Source organism: Vicia villosa, linkage group LG1, assembly GCF_029867415.1.
Source record: "Vicia villosa cultivar HV-30 ecotype Madison, WI linkage group LG1, Vvil1.0, whole genome shotgun sequence".
In the NCBI taxonomy this organism is placed as follows: Eukaryota; Viridiplantae; Streptophyta; class Magnoliopsida; order Fabales; family Fabaceae; genus Vicia; species Vicia villosa.
Window position 1 is genome coordinate 163,764,891 of NC_081180.1, and position 18,636 is coordinate 163,783,526.

Below are 18,636 nucleotides of genomic sequence, written 5' to 3' on the forward strand. Positions count from 1 at the left end.
TGAGCACCTCTTCCCTAATCTTACTATCCATATCTGGTCGAACCCTTCTGCGCTTTTGCCTGACCGGCGCACATCCTTCTTTGAGAGGTAACCTGTGTACCACGATGTCTGTATCCAACCCCGGCATATCACGGTATGACCAAGCAAAAATCTCTGCATACTCGTGGAGGAGCTTGATTAACGTTGCTTTTACGTCCTTACCTAGCGTTGCCCCAATCTTAATGTTTTTGGGTTCTTCATCTGTTCCCAAGTTTATGGTTTCAATGGCCTCTTGTGGAGGGAGCATGCTCTTGGATTCCTTATCCACTAACCTTGACAACTCTTCCGGAAGTTCATCGTCTTCCTCATCCCCTCCTTCAGCCTGATTAGCGAGAGCCTCGAATTTGTATAGAGTCTCAGCAGTATTATTATCGGTGGTGTCAGAAAGTGATCTGCACATGTTTTATGTTTGTTTTCTTTTAGTATGCAGATGTGAACATGCTTTGTTTGTGCAAGAAATTTATTTGTCATTTTCAGAAATGGGAAAGGAATAAATGCGAGAAAAGACAATATTTTCAATACCAAAATGCAAAGACAATTTTATTAATAAACTTCGAACTTGAAAGTAAATGGGGCCCTTACAAACTAGCTCTATGCTTCGGGCGAGGCATGAGCGTTATTGTTTTTTCTTTATCAAAAAGGGGAAATAAAACACACAAAAGCAAATTACTTTGAAATGAAAACTATCTCCGGTATCTCCAGGCTTGTCCAATTCTGAAGCTGTTCTCCTGGCCTGATCTCTCGAATGAAATTGGATGTCCCTTCTTGAGAGTCCTGATTGGACACCATAGCCACATGCTCATAACCGCCAGTCACAAAAGTTTGCATTATTGGGGGAAATGGTCGTTCTTCTTTCTTAATGCTTGTGACCTTGGTGGGTTGGTATCCTAACCCCAGGCGATCCTTTTTCTCCAAAACTTCTGGCAGCTTGCCCCAGCCTTTAGTATCTGCGTCTTGTAGGTCTTTCCATGAGGTTACCGCCCTTCTTATCTTCTCCACTGGTAGTGTGATAGCAGTTGCAATTTCTAGAGCTTGAAATGCGGTACCCAATGCTTCGTCTCCAGCCTCAATATATCTGTATGAGTTTAGATTGCTGACAAATATATCCTCTTCTCCATTGATAGTTACTATGGAGTTCCCATTCACAAACTTTAGTTTCTGATGGAGGGTGGAGGTGACTGCCCCAGCTGCATGGATCCAAGGACGCCCTAGTAGGCAGGTACTGGCTCGATTTCCATCACTTGGAAGTTGATGCAGAAGGTGTGGGGACCAATTATGACAGGAAGGTCTACTTCTCCAAATACCGGACTCTGTGATCCATCGAAAGCTTTAACCACCAGACGACTAGGTCTAACCACGAGTCCCTCTAAGGCTATCTTATCAAGTGTGGCTTTTGGCATCACGTTTAAAGATGACCCTGTGTCGATCAAAACTCTAGCCAGATGAGCCTTCCCACATTGCATGGAGATATGCAAGGCTTTGTTGTGTGACTTTCCTTGTAGGGGTAACTCATTGTCACTGAAACCCAGGCATGCCCCAGCAGTTAGATTGGCCACCATCCCATCAAATTGATTGACTGTGATGTCCTTAGTTACATGGGCAGCGTTTAGGATCTTCATCAAGGCATCTCGATGCTTCTCGGAGTGTATCAATAATGATAAGAGCGATATTTTAGACGGTGTCTGTTGCAACTGATCTACCACTCTATAATCACTCTTCTTAATCAGAGCGAGAAACTCCTCAGCATCTTTATTAGAAGTTTCTTTATCCTTAGGTTCAGCCTCGTCAATTGGTCTCGTGACAACTTGTTCTCCAGATTGTGTCAAGTTTCCACTAGACATTGGTTGTACTTGCGCAGTTTTGAATATGCGCCCACTACGGGTCATACCTCCAGGTCCAACGATGCTTGATACTGCAGTATTAGTATCGGTCTCGTATTCCCATGGTACCACTTTCATCTTGTCCAAAGGATATGGTCCTCTGATTGGGATGATCTTGGTATGTTCTTGCGCAGGTATCATCACTGGCGGTCTAGAGCATGGGATAATCAATGGTTTCCTTGCCCCTTGTGCAGGTATCATTAAAGGCTCGTTTCTTTCCACCATCGCCACATATTCCTCTTCAGGGTGTTCCTCCAATTGGATCAATCCTTGATCCATGAGTCTTTGCAAAGTGTCTTCGAAAGCTTCGTTATGTTCTAGGATAAACCCCTTTATAAGAAGATACCTCTTAAGTGCATCTGTGGGGGAGTTCCGTTGTTGAACCAACTCTTGCTCATTGACAACTTCTATTGCATTGACTGCGCCTTCATGGTGTGGCATTGGATTTGTTTTCACATTGGGTTTGTCAAAAGCAATTGCTCCTGACTCTATCAAGTCCTGAACCTTGTGCCTAAAGGCCCAACATTTTTCCAACGTATGTCCAGGAGAATTGTCATGAAATTCACACCTCTCATTCGGGTTGAATCTGGGTGGAATCTTTCCTGGAATTAGGGGTGGCATAGGTCTAAGCTCTACCAATGATTCACTCAGCAAATATTTTAGTATTTCACTCTTGGAAGTGGGTAGAGGATCGAATTTCCTCGGAGGACCTTGGAACCTGCTTTGTTGAGGTGGGTAGGACACAGGAGGTCTAGGCTCTTGATGCACTACTGCGTTGGTCTCCCCTTCCTTCTTTTTAGCGAAGGTTGAGGTGGGCCTTTTTGAGTGATAAGAGTTAGATGATGCTCCTTGTATTTTCCCGCTCTTAATTCCGTCTTCTATCCTTTCACCAATAACCACTAAATCTGAAAACCCTGAGGACACACTCCCTACCATTTTATCGTAATATGGCCCTTGTAATGTAGCCATAAACATTTTTACGAGTTCTTTTTCCAACAGGGGAGGTTGGACTCGGGAGGCCATTTCCCTCCATCTTTGTGCATACTCCTTGAATGATTCCTCTTTCTTTTGTGACAAATTTTGGAGTTGCATCCGATCGGGTGCCATGTCCAAATTGTATTTATATTGTTTCAGGAACGTATTAGCAAGGTCGGTCCAGCTTCGGATGTGAGACTTCTCTAATTGCATATACCAGTCAACCGATGCTCCACTCAGGCTATCTTGGAAAAAATGCATCATCAGCTTTTGGTCATGAGCATAAGCAGCCATTTTTCGCACATACATGCGCAAGTGATTCCTCGGACAAGAGAGTCCCTTGTACTTTTCGAAGTCGGGTATCTTGAATTTGTGAGGAATAGTCAAATCCGGCACTAAGCTCATTTCATAGGTATCCACATCGAAGACATCATATCCTTCCATTGCTTTCATCCTTTCTTCCAGCGCCTTGATTTGTCCACTCTCCTTGGAATTCTCCCCAGAATCAACGGAGGTCAGCTTTGGTTGAGGGACTTGATCTGTGTCATTAGTGTCCCCATACTGTAAATCCAAGTAGTCCTCATCCCTAAGCGGATTGTTGACTGGAATGCGAACGGTGCGAGACACCCCTTCTTTCTGAATAGTAGGGATAAATCCTTCTTGAGAAGCCTCTCCCTCTTCATGAGTTGTGATAGTCCTTTTTGAGGAGTGGGCTTTTGCCTTGTGAGGGTCATGACCCTTAACATATCCTAGCAATGGGTTGCCATCTTTAGGTATCTCTTCATACTGATCATGAACTTCCTTAGCTTTATCTTGCTTATCTTTGAGTTCTTTCATGAAGCTCAGCACTTGGGCCATTCCTCCCTGGAGGTCTTCAACAGTACCCTTTAGTTGGGTCATTTCCTCACGAAGGGCGGCCTGGTTCTGTTCCAATTGTTCCATTGCCCTTTTCTTTTGAGATCTTGTCTGAATTAGCGGTTGAGTTGCAATGGTGTGACTGGAGATGAAGATAGTTTTTCTTTAATGCTTTGGTAATGAAATATGGCATGCATGATATGAATGTTATGCTTATGCTATGTTCATGTTTTATCCACATTATTATAGTAAATATACATTCTTTCTTTTTTTATTTTTTTTCTTCCCTTTTTTTTCTCTTTTTTTTTTTGCATATATTTATTTGGTGAATATTATAGGAACAACAAGTAAATGCGAAAATAAACACACTTTATTAATTGAAAGGAAACACCACTTCATTGTTGGTTTACAAAAAGGAAAGGAAACTGAAAATTAAAAATACTTAAAATAACTTGAATCAAAAGTACTTGGAATAAAAGCAACAAGGAAATAACATAAAACTAAGAGCGTCTTTGGATGTCTTCTTTGAACTTGTCCACCATGCTCCTACAAAGCTCCATAAACTCTTTGACAACTTCAGGAAGGATGATGGGAGAAGATTCTGCTCTTTCCAAACTTTTTGGAATATCCAGGATTAGATCATTACACAAGAAGACTAGCTTAGCATGATCCTCACGACATTTTTCATATTCTTCGAGCATCTTGGGAACCATGCTCACATGCTCATTCGCCGCAGAAATAATTGAATAAAGTCTTTTCCAATAATCTTTTTCTTCCAAGGCTGCCTCAAATTCCTCTTTTTGTCTTGTGAATACTTCCCTAAGTGACACCATAGCTTGAAATGCCCTTTCATACTCACCAGTGCGCTGTAAAAGTTCTTCCTCCGTGGTTAATCTTCTTGCATGTTCTTGTTGTCCAGCATTGAGGGCTTCTTGAAGATCATATTTGAGACCTCTTATTTCATCCTTTTGATCTTTAGTCCTATCAGTTAATTCAAAGATCACAGCTTCCAGATTCTCCTCAGATTCTGTTTTGTCATGGGAAGCCTTTTCGTAACGCCTTCTCCACCTTGCAATTTCCCTATCCGCTTGTTCCAACCTCTCATTATGTGCTTCCAAATTAAAATTAGCACTTAGAACTCCTTCGGTTGCACGTTTCCTCTTACCCCTTTGTCTATCATTCTCCTCCTTCATTGCTTGAAGTTCTTGATTTTTCTCTTTGAGGTCAAAGCGTAGTTGACTTTTTTCGTTGGTAAGTTGATGCAAATCAAGTTCTAGTTTCTCTTTTTCCTTTTGGGATGCCTCTAGGGCAGCCTTGATCCCTTCTATCTCTTCGATGGATAGAGGAACAGGATCGGGAGAATCAGGCTTGTATGCGGGATCCACAACAAAAGGTAGCAAAATCTTTCCAACTCTTTCTTGAACCCATGTGGTGTAAGGTGCTTTTGCAATTGCATTCTTTGGCCCAAAATATTTTCTTTGAACCTGACTCCAAGCTTGAATCACTCTTTTCAATGTTCTTGGAGCACCCTTCCCATTATCATGCAAGATCAATTCTTCTATTTGTTGCTCCGAAGGTTCACTATCCATAGAATGTCCTAATTGACGCAATGCTAAAACGGGGTTATAATTAATACAACCAAGAGTCCCCATTAATGGCACATTGTCGAAATCTCCACATTTGTAAATGATCCTATCAGATTTTAATTTCTTTGCATACCATAGGATAGAATCAGCTTTAAGAGCCCTTAGCTTTTGAGACCACTCGTTCCTAGCAAGCTCTTTGATAAAGCAACTAGATTTGTAGAGATGAGAAGTCAACCAAGAATATAGCCAGTGGACACAACAAAATAGCATTCCTCTCTTCTTTTCATACTTTGTATGGATAGCATAGTAAATATTAGCGAGGATAGTCGGAGTAGGATCTTTTCCATAAACCTTAAAGGAAGTGAAAGCATGAATGGCAGCGGGATCAACATAATCAACATTTTTTGGCAATAAGACAACTCCAAAAATCAAAAGAGCTAATAAATGTCCACAAATGTCCCATTGTTTCTTTTGAGCATACATTAAAGCTTGATTTTCTAAGTAAGATCTTTTGATCCCATGCACATCCCCATCAGTTTTATAATTAGTCTTCAATTCCGTAGCAGATAACCCCAAAGCTTTTGCCAAATCTGAAAAGTCAACTTCTTTACCCGCACCAGTATAGAATTCTTTTTTAATTTTTGAGAACCCCAAAGTAGCATCCATCTCTTCCAAAGTTGGAGCCAACTGAAAGTCTTGAAAAGTGAAGCACCTAAGCGGAGGGTCATAAAATTGAACCAAAGCAGTAATTGCTTCTTCTTGTACTCTCACCCTTAGCAAGTCCAAAATATTCCCATAGCGGATTACAAACCTATCCAAGGCACTTGATGGTAATTTCTCCTTGATTATTTTCAGCTTCTTGATATCCGGAGTGGAAACGGAAAGGTGAACAATGGTCTTCTTGGTGCTCATCCTTCCTACACATTCACCAAATAGAATATATTTTTTTTTACATTTATATCATATTTTTTATTTACTATTTTTTTGTGGATAAAACATGATGAGGATGCAAATGAGAGATGATGCATGCAAACACACAAAAAAAAGGAAATCATAGTAACAAAACAAATATATATATATATATATAAAACAAATCAAACATATATAACACAATATTTTAAGAAACCCAGGTTCATAGGTTCGACGTAGGGGGCTCTAGGGAGCCAACCTTTTATGGGGGGTTCTAGAAGGTCTCATGGGGTCATTCGTAGCCTCCGAGACTCTTTGTCTCTTCGGATTTTAAAACGACTCATTTTATCCATGAGGTTCGAATTTTTGGGGTAGGTTCTCGGAGAGATCAGCTAAGTATCCAGTCCAGCCCTCAACAAAGTCAAGCCTCGTTTTGGACCTTTCCGAACACTCAACCCACTCCGAGTGGAGTTATCAGTGAGATTCGTAGGAGATTCGTACTCCCCTATTGATCTCAAAGTTAACTCCCACACTTAGGGTTTAACATAATATAAAGCAGCAATGCATATAATAATTAAACATTTCAAAGCAGAACAAATAAACAAAAAACAAAAACAAATAAATAATAAAAACATTAATATTCATTAAAAGATGAACCTCCCCCCAAACCCTAAAAATAGCAAGTTTGCCAAACCCTAAAATGCGCCACAAACCCTAAACCATAAACACGAGCCATAAACCTAAACCCACTCAAGCCTTAGGAGCATAATAATTCACTAAAAGTGTTGTCCCCAGCAGAGTCGCCAGCTGTAGCAACCTGCCTAAAAATTATGCTTAGAGAGTCGCCACCTATTCTGAAGGGCGAATAGGAAACCCTACACAGATAAGAGATTGAGGGTAAGTTATTATAATCAGGCTGAGGGAAGGTATGAGGCACCCTCAGCCCTTTCCTAAAGGCTAACAATCAAAGATTAGGGTTGCATGGCAGAAAATTAGGGAGAAATGTGGCAAACAGAATTTTAAGACATGATTGAGATTTTGAAGAGGGGGACTCGCCTTGTTTCCAAGTGCCTACGTACCTCCTTAGGGAGGATCAGAGTCTACGTAGTTCGGGAAGGGTTGTACGCCATTTAGAGTTGGAATTTGATTTGATATGTGTTTTTTAGAGGCTTTTTGGTCGGCCTATCGCAGTTTGGTTTGTAATTGTAGTTTTTTTTAAATGGAATTTAGAATTATTAGGAAGTGTGGGCGTACAACCCTGATTTGTCACTATTAACCGCGATAATCGATTGATTCAATTACCATAGTTAAAAGATTTGAAATTTGCATCACTACCAATTTTAATCGATTGATTCGATTATCACTAATAATGAATTAAGGTTTATTTTAATAATTTTTATAGAATTTTAAATGCATTGTTACCCCTCGCAATCGATTGATTCGATTAAAAAGAATAACAAGTTAAATCGAGGGAAAAAACGGTTAATCATCACAACTAATAAAATAGTTGCAACCATTTAACCAAATAATAGAAATCATATTTTATTTAATTAAATAACATTTTAATTAAAAATATTGTTAACCATAGCGATTAATCGATTTAATCGGCACGAATAACAAATTACAATTTGATATAAATATTACATATTCATTCTATTAAAAATATAATTAACATTTTATTAATATGTATTAAGAAAATAATTATACCAAATAAAACAATTAAAATTAATTTAGTTTTTATTAAGGTTTTGTTTGAGTGTGGTTGTTAATAGGGTGTATGGCATGGGTGATGAACCAGGATTCGTTGGATCCAATTTAATGAAATTCTATGGCTCAGATCTGTGGACACATGGTGAACCTAAGGACATGCAAACACACAGGATTCAGAGTGAGAAATTTAGAAAAAATAATAAGGGGAGCGAGGATTCGAACCCCCACCCCCACGCTCACACAAACCGCTCATTACCACACCAACCACGCAACGCGCGTGTCTGAGATTCACCTCCATCAAATTATATATAAAACATAAAACCAAAAGAAATTCAGCGCGCGAAATTTCAAACCAACGAATCAAGATGTGACAACACATCATCACCTACCTCCAGCCCTGTATTTTTTCTGGGGATTAGCTACGAAATAGCTACGAATTCCCTTCGTAGCAGTCAAACCTGAGAAATAGCGATTAGCACATGCTGCTCAATAAATGTTTCGCACCCCCTCTAAACGTTTCGTCCCGACCCTGTAAACCCAACCATGCACCTAATTTAACCCAATTTTTGCCCTAATAAAAAGCCCCAAGTCGGAACCCTAGAAAGCTTGGACGGCCAACAATGGCAACTCAATGAATCGCGCCCAGAAATATAATTAAACATACCAGAATGCTCACAATCATCATACAAATCATATTATGCAATCAAATTAACACATGAATACCTAAATCATGCAAATCGAACAAAGTTTCAGAAAGACCTACCTTGGCTAATCGGAGGAATATCTGGAGTTGTTGATGACGCGCAATGATCCTTACACGTTCAGAATTCCCCCAGGGAGCGTTTGCAATCCTCAAAACTCCTTGAAACGCCTCAATTCTACCAAACCGATTTTGAGTTTTGTTCACTTTTTTCTTGTTCTTGCAAGAGTGCTTGTCCACGAATTTTTCCACCCCTAGTCTGTTGGCTGATGTTGTCTACTTATAGGAGAGTAGAATTAGGTTAAAGAAAGAAGCCCAAAGTCCTTGAATCCAATTTTGCAAGTTTGTCGAAATTGATTTTATTTTTTTGGTATATAATCTTTCTATTTTGGTCACAATTTTGTATCAATCTTTTCTATTTGATTTGAGCACGAAAATCATACCATATTTTGCCATTAATGATGATTGGAAATCAGCAAAATATATTTTCTACCAAAATATTTGATTTCTTACTTATTTAAATCATTAAAATCAATTTTAAATGAAATAAAATTGTGTAAAAATCAAATAAAGTGATAGAATTCGTGGGACATGTCTTGGATAACTTATGGGCCAAGTTCAAATTATAAAAGTATGGGCCTATTTGTAAAAAACCCAATTTGAACCTCCTTTTTTCACATTTGGTCCTCCAAAATCACCCAACTTTGATCAAGCATATCTCATTCAATTTTTAAGCTATGAGGGAGATCTAATACTTTTTAGAAACCTCAAGAGGTCCTCTACAAGCCACTTTGGAATATATTTTTCATTTGAAGCTTTTATCTTGACCATATTCTCTTTGGGAAAAAACTGTTTCTGAAGGATGCCTGAAAATGACCTGTAATCTTTTGCCTTGTATCTTCTAAATGAAGCATTTCTAGCCTTGGCTTGTGAGACACAAAGTTGTAGAGAATTCAATTTCCTTCAAAATAGGCTTTGAGTGGGGAATTTCTGATGTTCCAGGTGAAAGTTATGCCCAGTCAAAGTTGGGTTGACTTTCTCCTAAAGAAACCCTAATTTGAACCTTTTTGTATTTGTTCATCTCTGAGTTTCTATTAATGGAATCATGATCAATTCTTGATCAAATGATGGTTATGCGCCCCATACTTGATATTTGCCCAATGGTTAAAGTTTGGATCATGCCTTGATTATGATTAACCTTTCAATTTGGATCAGTTGACTGTGGATTATCTGGATTATGTGAATGAGCCATGCTTTGAGATTTGAGCCTTGCTTTTGTTATGAGAAAAGTGTGGGAGGTAAATTTTGGGGTATGACAGTAAGTTATGAGAAGACATCTTTGAAAATGACAAGACCTTTTGAAAACAGGGTCATCAATGATTATGACGTTAGTCAGCAATCTTGTAACTTTCAAAGAGTAGCAAGGAACGAAATCTTACAATGACAAGAAACGCCTATTTCTCTTGTTTTTCGAAACAGGCATTTATTGGGGGCAATTTGTTAGCTGAAGATTTCGTTTTGCAAATATATGGTTCTTCGAAGAATAAAAATTCGAAGAAGAGATGGTTACTGATGACCATCGTTTGAAGATAAGAAAATGGCTCCTGATGGCCATGCTTCGAGAGTGAAGATTTCTAAGTCACAGCGGAGATGATGAACACTGAAGCTCATAGGAGTGCATGTCTTCGAGGACTTAGGCAAATTTCATGAAATATGTTAAAGTATTACTAATTAGCGTGTTTTCGTAGTGTTTTAATGTTAAATACACTGCCACGCGTCGAAGAAGGACTTAGGCGGGAAGATTTGAAATTCGAAGACGGTTTCGTAACTGTTTAACAACAGATGGCATCCCTGGAGTTCTTATGAGAAACGTGGCATTAGATTAGCGTAGGGCCGTTAAGGTCGAAATTAGTATAAATAGGAGTCTTAATGTTAGGATTCTGTGTGTTCATTTTGTACAAATCACTCACATATTACTCAAGTATCAAGTGTTAAAGAGAAAGAGTTCGCTGAGAAATGTACGTATGACACCACCATTTTAATACATGTGTATTCCCTTTTCGTTTTCAAATATCTTTTCAGTATTATTGCATTTCATTTACTTCTTGCCATTTACATTCTTGTACTGTTATTTTCATGTCATTTACTTTTGAAGTATTTAATATTTCTGCAATTTTAGATTCTTTGCACTTTAAACAGTTTTCATTTCATGTCTTGTTTTTACTTACCCTTTTGTTGAAGTTATACTTGCATATAACAAAGTCACTATCAAGTTTACTTGTTTTATTCGAAGAAACTCTTATTGACAAAGATAAATCATAAATATGGTTCGAACGACCATTAATAACAATCTTTTTGACTATGTGTCCTAGGATCAATCTAGTCGATCCTGCGAGTAACCAAATCATATTTACTTATAGTTTGGAGGACTAGCGGTTGTTTACCGGAAATCACCGTAAACAGTAAGAAGTTGTGGAACTGGAGAAGAGATGGATAGCAGTATGGCCTCATCTTCTGTGTGTTGTCGACTAAAAGCATCAGCAACCTGATTTGCCTTACCAGGTTTGTAATGAATATCGAACTGAAAACCTTGTAGTTTAGCAGCCCATTTTTGCTGCTCAGGAGTTTGTATAGTTTGAACTAGGAGATTCTTTAAACTCTTTTGATCTGTATAGATGTGAAAATGTCCGCCTATCAAGTATTGGCGCCATTTTTTTACAGCTTCGATGATTGCATACATCTCTCGAGCGTACACGGAAGAAGCTTGAAGGCGGTTGCATATCTTTTTACTGAAGAAGGCGATGGGGTGTCCCTGCTGAGATAGAACGGCTCCAACTGCGATTGCTGAGGCATCGATTTCAAGCACGAAGGGTAGGGAGAAATCTGGAAGACACAAGACTGGTGTTTCGGTCATTTTTCTTTGTAATGATGTAAATGTTATCTCTGCTGTAGAACTCCAATGTAATTTAGTGGAATGTAGTAAATCAGTGAGGGGAGCAGCGAGAGAGGCGTAGTGACGTACAAAATGTCTATAAAAGCCGGTGAGTCCTAAAAAACCCTAAGTGTCGTGAGTGAACGAGGCCTTGGCAACTCTAGTATAGCTTTAATCTCTTCTGGATCTGGGGTTACACCATCACTTGGGATAATATGACCTAAATAAGCAACACTAGAAACAACAAACACACACTTTGATAATTTTGCATAAAACTGATTAGAAACAAGCAATTCTAAAATCAATTTTAAATGGGTGGCATGATCGGAAATATTAGCGCTATAAATGAGTATATGTCATCAAAGAATACTAGTACAAACCAACGTAGGTAAGGTCGAAGCAAGTCGTTCATGGCAGATTGAAAAGAACTAGGAGCGTTAGTTAGGCCGAAAGGCATTATTAAGAACTCATAGTGCCCGTCAAATGTTCTAAAAGCAGTTTTGTGAGTGTCCTTTGGAAGAACCCGAATTTGGTGATAACCAGATCGTAAATCAATCTTAGAAAAAATAGTTGCAGAACCCAATTCATCAAATAGTTCATCTATAGTTTGGATAGGGAATCGGTAACTAACTGTCACAGCGTTAAGTGCCCTATAGTCCACACAGAACCGCCAAGTACCATCTTTTTTCGGACTAATAAAACCGAGGAGGAATAAGGGCTCTTGCTGGGTTTAATGGTTCCATCTTGTAACATATCATGAATGATTGAGGCCATGGCCTCTTTTTAGGAATGGGGATATCGGTAAGATTTAACATTGATTGGAGGAGTGATTGGGATAATGGGAATTTTATGATCATGAGGTGTAAGAGCGAATAGTTTTGTTAATCTGGTTTGGAATTGTGGGAGATAAATCTTTGAGTGGGTCAGTTTGTGGTGTATGAGGTTTTTGTTGTGGGTTTGGTGTTGGTTGGTAAAGGAAAGGGTGGATAGAAGCAACTTAATCGGTGTGTAAAAGGGGACAAAACTGGTTGTAGGAAGATGGGGAAATGTGGGTTTTGGAGTCACCTGTGATAGTGATCTTATGGTTATTATGAGTGAGTGAAATTCTAGGGATTGAAAAATCAGCCATTAGTGGTCCGAGAGTGTGTAACCACTCCATTCCAAGAACAACGTCGGCGCCCTCAATCGGTAGTAAATGAAAAAGAATTGCAAAAGAATTTTCTTGGGTTTTGATTGGAGCTGTTGGGCAAATTCTTGAACAAGAAAATTTCGAACCATTGCCCACCATGACGGAGAAATTGGGAATTGGTTGTGTTTGGAGTTTAAGATGTTGGGCGATACGTGGCTGCAGGATATTGTGGGTACTGCCGGTATCTATGAGGACCATGACTGAAAGACCATTGTAGAACCTTGAAATTTCAATGTTTTGGGGCAGAACTGGCCGTTGGAAGCTTGAGGAGAAAGTTGGAAATATGTGTCCTCTTGAGTAATTAAAGTGATAGTGTCTTCTTGAATTTATGCTGGTTCTGTTGGGGAAACTTCATCATCTTCAATTAATAATAGGAATTTTCCAGCAGCACATTTGTGGTCAGGTATAAACTTTTCGTCACAATTAAAACATAAACCTTGGGCACGACGCTCTTGTAATTGGGTATTGGAGAGATGTCGGATTGGTAATTTGGCTGGTTGGGTTGTGGGTAAAGGTTTTGTAAGAGGGGAAGAAACGGTAGTAGTTGGGCTTTGTGGGTTTTAACGAGTGGTGTTTGATGAGAAGGGTTTTTGGAATTTTGGTTTGGCATCTCTCAATTTGGATTCAATCAATTTCGCAAGCCCAATAGCTTGAGATATGGATACTGGTTTATGAATAGCTAATTCATTTTGAATTTCTGGTATTAAACCAGAAATAAAATAGTTCAGGATTGCCTCACGCGATAAGCCCATAACTTGGTTTCCCAATTTTTCAAATTGAGCTTGATATTCCACAACAGAGTGAGTTTGCTTGAGTTTGAACAACTCAGCTTGATGATTAGCATATGTAGAGGGACCGAAACGTAATTCCAAGACTCTAGTGAAAGAGACCCAATCAACCAACTCATGATTTTGATACATCCATTTAAACTATGCTAAAGCCTCTCCTTTCATGTAATGACATCATGGCTAAGCGGTTTTCCGGAGGTAGATTATAAAAAGTAAAGAATTATTCTGCTTGAAACAACCATTCAAGAGGGTTAGAGCCATCAAACATGGTTAGTTCCAATTTTGGTGTACGAAAAGGGGGAAGAGGGGTAGTTGGCTGGTTTAACGAATAAGGAATTTGGGAAATTTGTGAGGTGGAAAATGGTGGTGTAGTAGTAAAGATGGGAGGTGACAAATAGTAAGGGGCTTCAATGAAGGGTTGGGTGGAAAATAGGCGGTGTGAGGGTTGAAAAGGGGATCTAGGATTAGTAGAAGTAAGTGTTTGTGGAAGGTTGTTAGAGAGTGGAACAACCTGGGTGAAATTAGGGCACGTAAAATTAGGGATTTGTTGGGGGTTGTGTAAGGGGTGAACAGTAGAGCTGGTAGGAATAGGAAAAAAAGGTAGGTTCTGTTTTATACCTGATGAGCTGGCGCCGGGAACAGTACTCGCGCCGTGAACAGTGCTCGCGCCGTGAACAGTGGTTGCACTGTGAACCGTAGACACGCTGTGAACAGGACTGTGAATTTGCTGCCTGAGCAGCTAGTTTGGTGAGCAAACCCATGATGTTTTCATATCTAGAATCTGAAATTTGTTTCTCATTCTCCATTCTAGTATGAAGCTCTTCCAAATCAATATGAGTTTTAAGGAATATCTCATCCATTTGCTGATGGGTTTCTTGCATAGCATTGTCAAGGTGTAGATGGGCTGTATGGACAACTTCTTCTACAAGTTCTCTATGGTTGGGTGGTTTTGGGGGGCCATGAGTTCAAGATGAAAGCACCAAATTGATAAGAAGGATTCTACAACTTTAAATTCTAGATCTAGGGTTTACCAAAGGACAAACTCAAAACTAAGAAGAACAACAAAATAAAAATAAACTCATTAATTTTCTGCATTCTCTACAAACCAAAAAGGTTTAAATACAGCCTCCCAAACTGATGGTCACTTAAATGGGCTCAGCCCAAAAGAAATAAAAATAAAAGATATAATAATCAACTAAATTACTTAGTCACATAATCTTTGAACCAGTTGGGCTTTGTTATTGTTCGCTTGGGCCTGCTATCAGTTATCTTGTTTTTATGTTAATTCTCACCAATACTTACTAACAATAAATGTGCAAGTGTGATATTCATAAGAAAAGATTAGTTTCACCGGACAAGACACCATGACCTGTAAAACTCAACCTTGTAGGACTATTTGTGGGACCAGGTTTCAGTGACTTTGCAATAGTGTAACTTTGATAACTTTAGGCAAAATAAAATTCATCACATTAATATAATATATATTAGTTATTTATTTATGTAACATTTTAACTAAAGTTACAAAGTCATGGGTAACAGTAAAGTTACCCAAGCCATTCCCCTATTTGTGCGGATAAATCATAATTCTTTTACTTGCTGGGAGTCGTCGCTCCCCATATTTGACTTGAGCTTTCCTCACTTTGGCTTGATCTTTTCTTCCTTGAGGTGTTTTCTGTTTTATCTATCCATGTATACATTTCTTAGAATGTGGATATGTAACACTTCTATGATTATTTTGAAAATTTGTTGATTAGAATTTTTTTTTGACTATATAGTATTAGACTATTTTTTGTTGGGCTAATGCAGATATTCATATCAAATAGTTAAGAGAAATAAAGTGGAACACTATTATAAATAAGAAGAATTATTTTGAATGTTCTTCAGCACAACAAGGGTAATCTTGTGGGTGAAATGGAATTTGAGTAATTGGATCTAAGTGTTCATCATTTTTTTTAGAAAGTAATAATTTAGAGAGTTCTTAATTCGTGCAAAAAATTATAATTGAGAGAATTTGTATTTTTTTTATGTTAGAGTTGAGTACAATTTAATTTTTATTATAATTGAAAGAATTTGTTAATTTTACATTTAGCATTTGACTTATGAGAATTTGACTGACTCTATCTATTTGTTGTAACTTGTAAGCCTCAACACTTCTTGCGACAGTCTTAAATCATGATCATTGGCAACATTTTATGACTGCAGGATCATGCATTCAAATGCAATTACTTCGACTAAACATCCTAATTAATTTTTCTAGTTCTACTCTTATTAATAAGAATATTTTATAATAAACAATACCTTTATTTATTAAGTTTTTTATTCTCTGTCTAAAAATTTAGGCAAATTTAAGATGAAACTTATTTTGAAACCAAGTGATTTTATTTTTTTTGGTTACATGAAACCAAAGGATTAACTTATATGTAAGTCAGAAGTTCTTATATATATAAGTCAGGAAGTTTGCTGAAGTGCAAAATGATAGATGTTCTGGCATACAATCTTCCTATTAAATACTCCAAATAGTTCAAATATGAATTTGTAGTTATATAAAATCAATTACATTCAAAACCAAGATGTAAAAATTTCAAATAGAATAACTTTTTATTAATGCATTCTAAACTCAACTTTAATGACATAAGTTACAACAAGGCTAATAATAAGGTGTAATATGATTTTCGTAGAAGATATTGTGTGTTTGGTTTCACTTTTGACACGGACAAAATTGATTCTAGAAGCATAGAACTGATGCGCAAAAAGATTATACTACATCAAAATGCACTTCCACTACCTTTGGACTTTCCAAGCATCATATCTTTAGCTTCATTGATTTTGGAAGCGAGGTAATGGCTACCACCAGCATCTGGATGATTTGCAACCATCACTCTCCTATGTGCTTCTTTAATCTTATCAGTTGGGGTGGTTGTCCTGCAATAGCGATAATTCAAAATCAAATCAGCCAAAAAAACAAAAACCTTAAAAAGTTTATGGAAAATAATTTGTCAATAGCATGACTAGAAACAAAATTCAATTGGAAAACATAAGGGGGAAAATATAGACATAGTAACTCTCTTAAGCTCATAACGCCATTTAAGGTAAGGACTAATTAACATTCTGAAATCTGATTAAGTTATTGAAATTGTCCATGTATGTGTTCACAATCTATTTATAATTATAAAGTTAATAAATGCATATTCCTGAATTTTGCTCATCTTTTCAATTGCACTAAGAATTGGATCGGGATAGGTCATGGTCTATGTTGTTAATAATCTCATATAGTTTTAAAAAGAATTTGATGAATTTATCTCCGAAATCCTAATAGCGAATGCAATAGCGGTTTGGGGCCACAATTTCACTGCAAATAGCAGCCACTACAACCGCTATTGCTGCAGGAGGCTCGTGAGAAAAAATGTCGCACCAAACCCTACATTGCTACGCTATTTCGATATAGCCCGCTTACAAATTGCTAACTTCAAAGTCCAATTACATGGTTCACATTTCAAGCAAACAAAAGAGGACGGAATAGCAACATCAAATGGACAACAAATTGTTCAGTTTTTATTTACTTTCTTGATTTGCCAGCAATCTGAAAGGATCCAAAGGGTTCAAGTCATACATCAGATGGACAATATCAGATACAGACACAGCTTAACCAATCAATCAAAGACACATGATACCCGTGCTTGCAAGCTGCACGCATTGCTGGTATATGACATTCTACTATGGCTATGATTGTCCCAATGTTTTCAATTGAGGATAGCGGAAAATTGTATATTTTAAAAATTTTGTTATGCAATAGTGCTTTAGCACCACGATAGCTTCTATTTGACAACATTTTGTATAAACAGTAAATAGCATATCGCGGAAAGGTTACAAACATTCATAAATACCAAACCCTATTAAACAAAAAGGATTCTTTTCTATTAATTTATCGCCGCGATGAGTTCATCCAATCAAAACAAACTAAACAAATCATAGAAAACAAAAATGCAAATACCTAACACCAAGGATGAGAGCTGCTTCCCTCTTATTCATGGTAGCATGAAATTCACCTTCATAAAATTTACGCATCCCAGCCGGTCTAGCCTTGAATGCTTGCCAAGCCTGGATACCATATCTACCTGCATAAGCTGCAGCAGCCACAACCATCCCTGTCATAAATGGTGTTTCCTGCCCAAAATTTCAACTTCAGTTCCACAAAAACATTTGAAAATCAACAAACTTTCAAGAACTGAGAAAACTGAAAAAACTAAAATTGAAATTATGCATATCATAAAAAGGGTGCCAAATGCAGATTCTGGTTTGAATACGAATGTAAAACCCTAATCAAAGCATTATGGGAAAAAGACATTGAGAAATAAGGTTTTTGAAATGAAAATTTGAAATTAAATGTGAAGATTGAGGATGATGGGTTTACCATAATGCTTAAACAAACGTTGGATTGGAATAGAGGTTTCTCTGCAAATTGAAATAAAGTTGGATTTGAGGAAATAGGGTGAAGATTGAGGATGAAGGGTTTACCATAATGCTTAAAGAACCTTGAATTGAAAACTTGCTCGATACGTCTGATTTCTCTAGTAGTTTCCTCACCGCCAATTCTTTCCAAACTGTTGTTATCGCCGATTTTGTTTTCATTTTTAAATATTTTAAATTATATAGTTTTTTATGTATAGATTCAATTAAATTACATTACGTAAATATTTATATTTGTACTCTTACCTGATTGAAAATATTTTATTTTAATTATATATAATTTAAAAACCATATATATGAATAATTTTAAGTTGTTGAGTAATATAATCCAAAACTTTTATGCAATAGTTGCATGAATGTAAGTTGTTGGTATAAATTTTAATTCTTTTTGGTGACATTTGTAATTAAATTGGTATTTATAAATTAATAATTTAAAAATTCACATATTTACTATAAAATAAATATATCATTATGTATTCTAATTGAATTTAAATTATAGCATAATTTTTTATGCATAAATTTGGTCTAGATCTACCAAAAGTTCAATAAGAGAAAGGTTCAGTCATGAGGAATGTATAGTCCAACCATGTTACAAAGTTTCACACA

The 18,636-nt window shown here is 37.3% G+C and overlaps 1 protein-coding gene across 2 annotated transcripts; it reads right to left on the reverse strand.

Moving 5' to 3' along the window:
• Positions 1–16,136: 16,136 nt before the first annotated feature.
• LOC131619919 (mitochondrial import inner membrane translocase subunit TIM14-2-like) lies at positions 16,137–18,191 on the reverse strand. Of its 2 annotated transcripts, none has more exons than XM_058890964.1 (3): positions 18,079–18,191; positions 17,555–17,727; positions 16,137–16,485 (listed from the first exon to the last, which is right to left on the reverse strand). In XM_058890964.1, the coding sequence occupies exons 1-3, from the start codon at positions 18,079–18,081 to the stop codon at positions 16,329–16,331; spliced, it is 333 nt and encodes a 110-aa protein (XP_058746947.1). In that variant the 5' UTR covers positions 18,082–18,191; the 3' UTR covers positions 16,137–16,328. The 2 variants fall into 2 exon arrangements, with proteins under 2 accessions (XP_058746947.1, XP_058746942.1); XM_058890959.1 differs by having other exon boundaries at positions 17,975–18,106.
• Between the last annotated feature and the right edge of the window lie 445 nt (positions 18,192–18,636).

What these genes read in the sequence shown, in the direction of transcription:
- LOC131619919 (XM_058890964.1), bottom strand. An exon ending in GCTCTCATCCTTGGTGTTAG is followed by an intron (nt 16,486 to 17,554) that starts GTATTTGCATTT and finishes TCGCTATTGCAG; the next exon opens with GACAACCACCCCAACTGATA.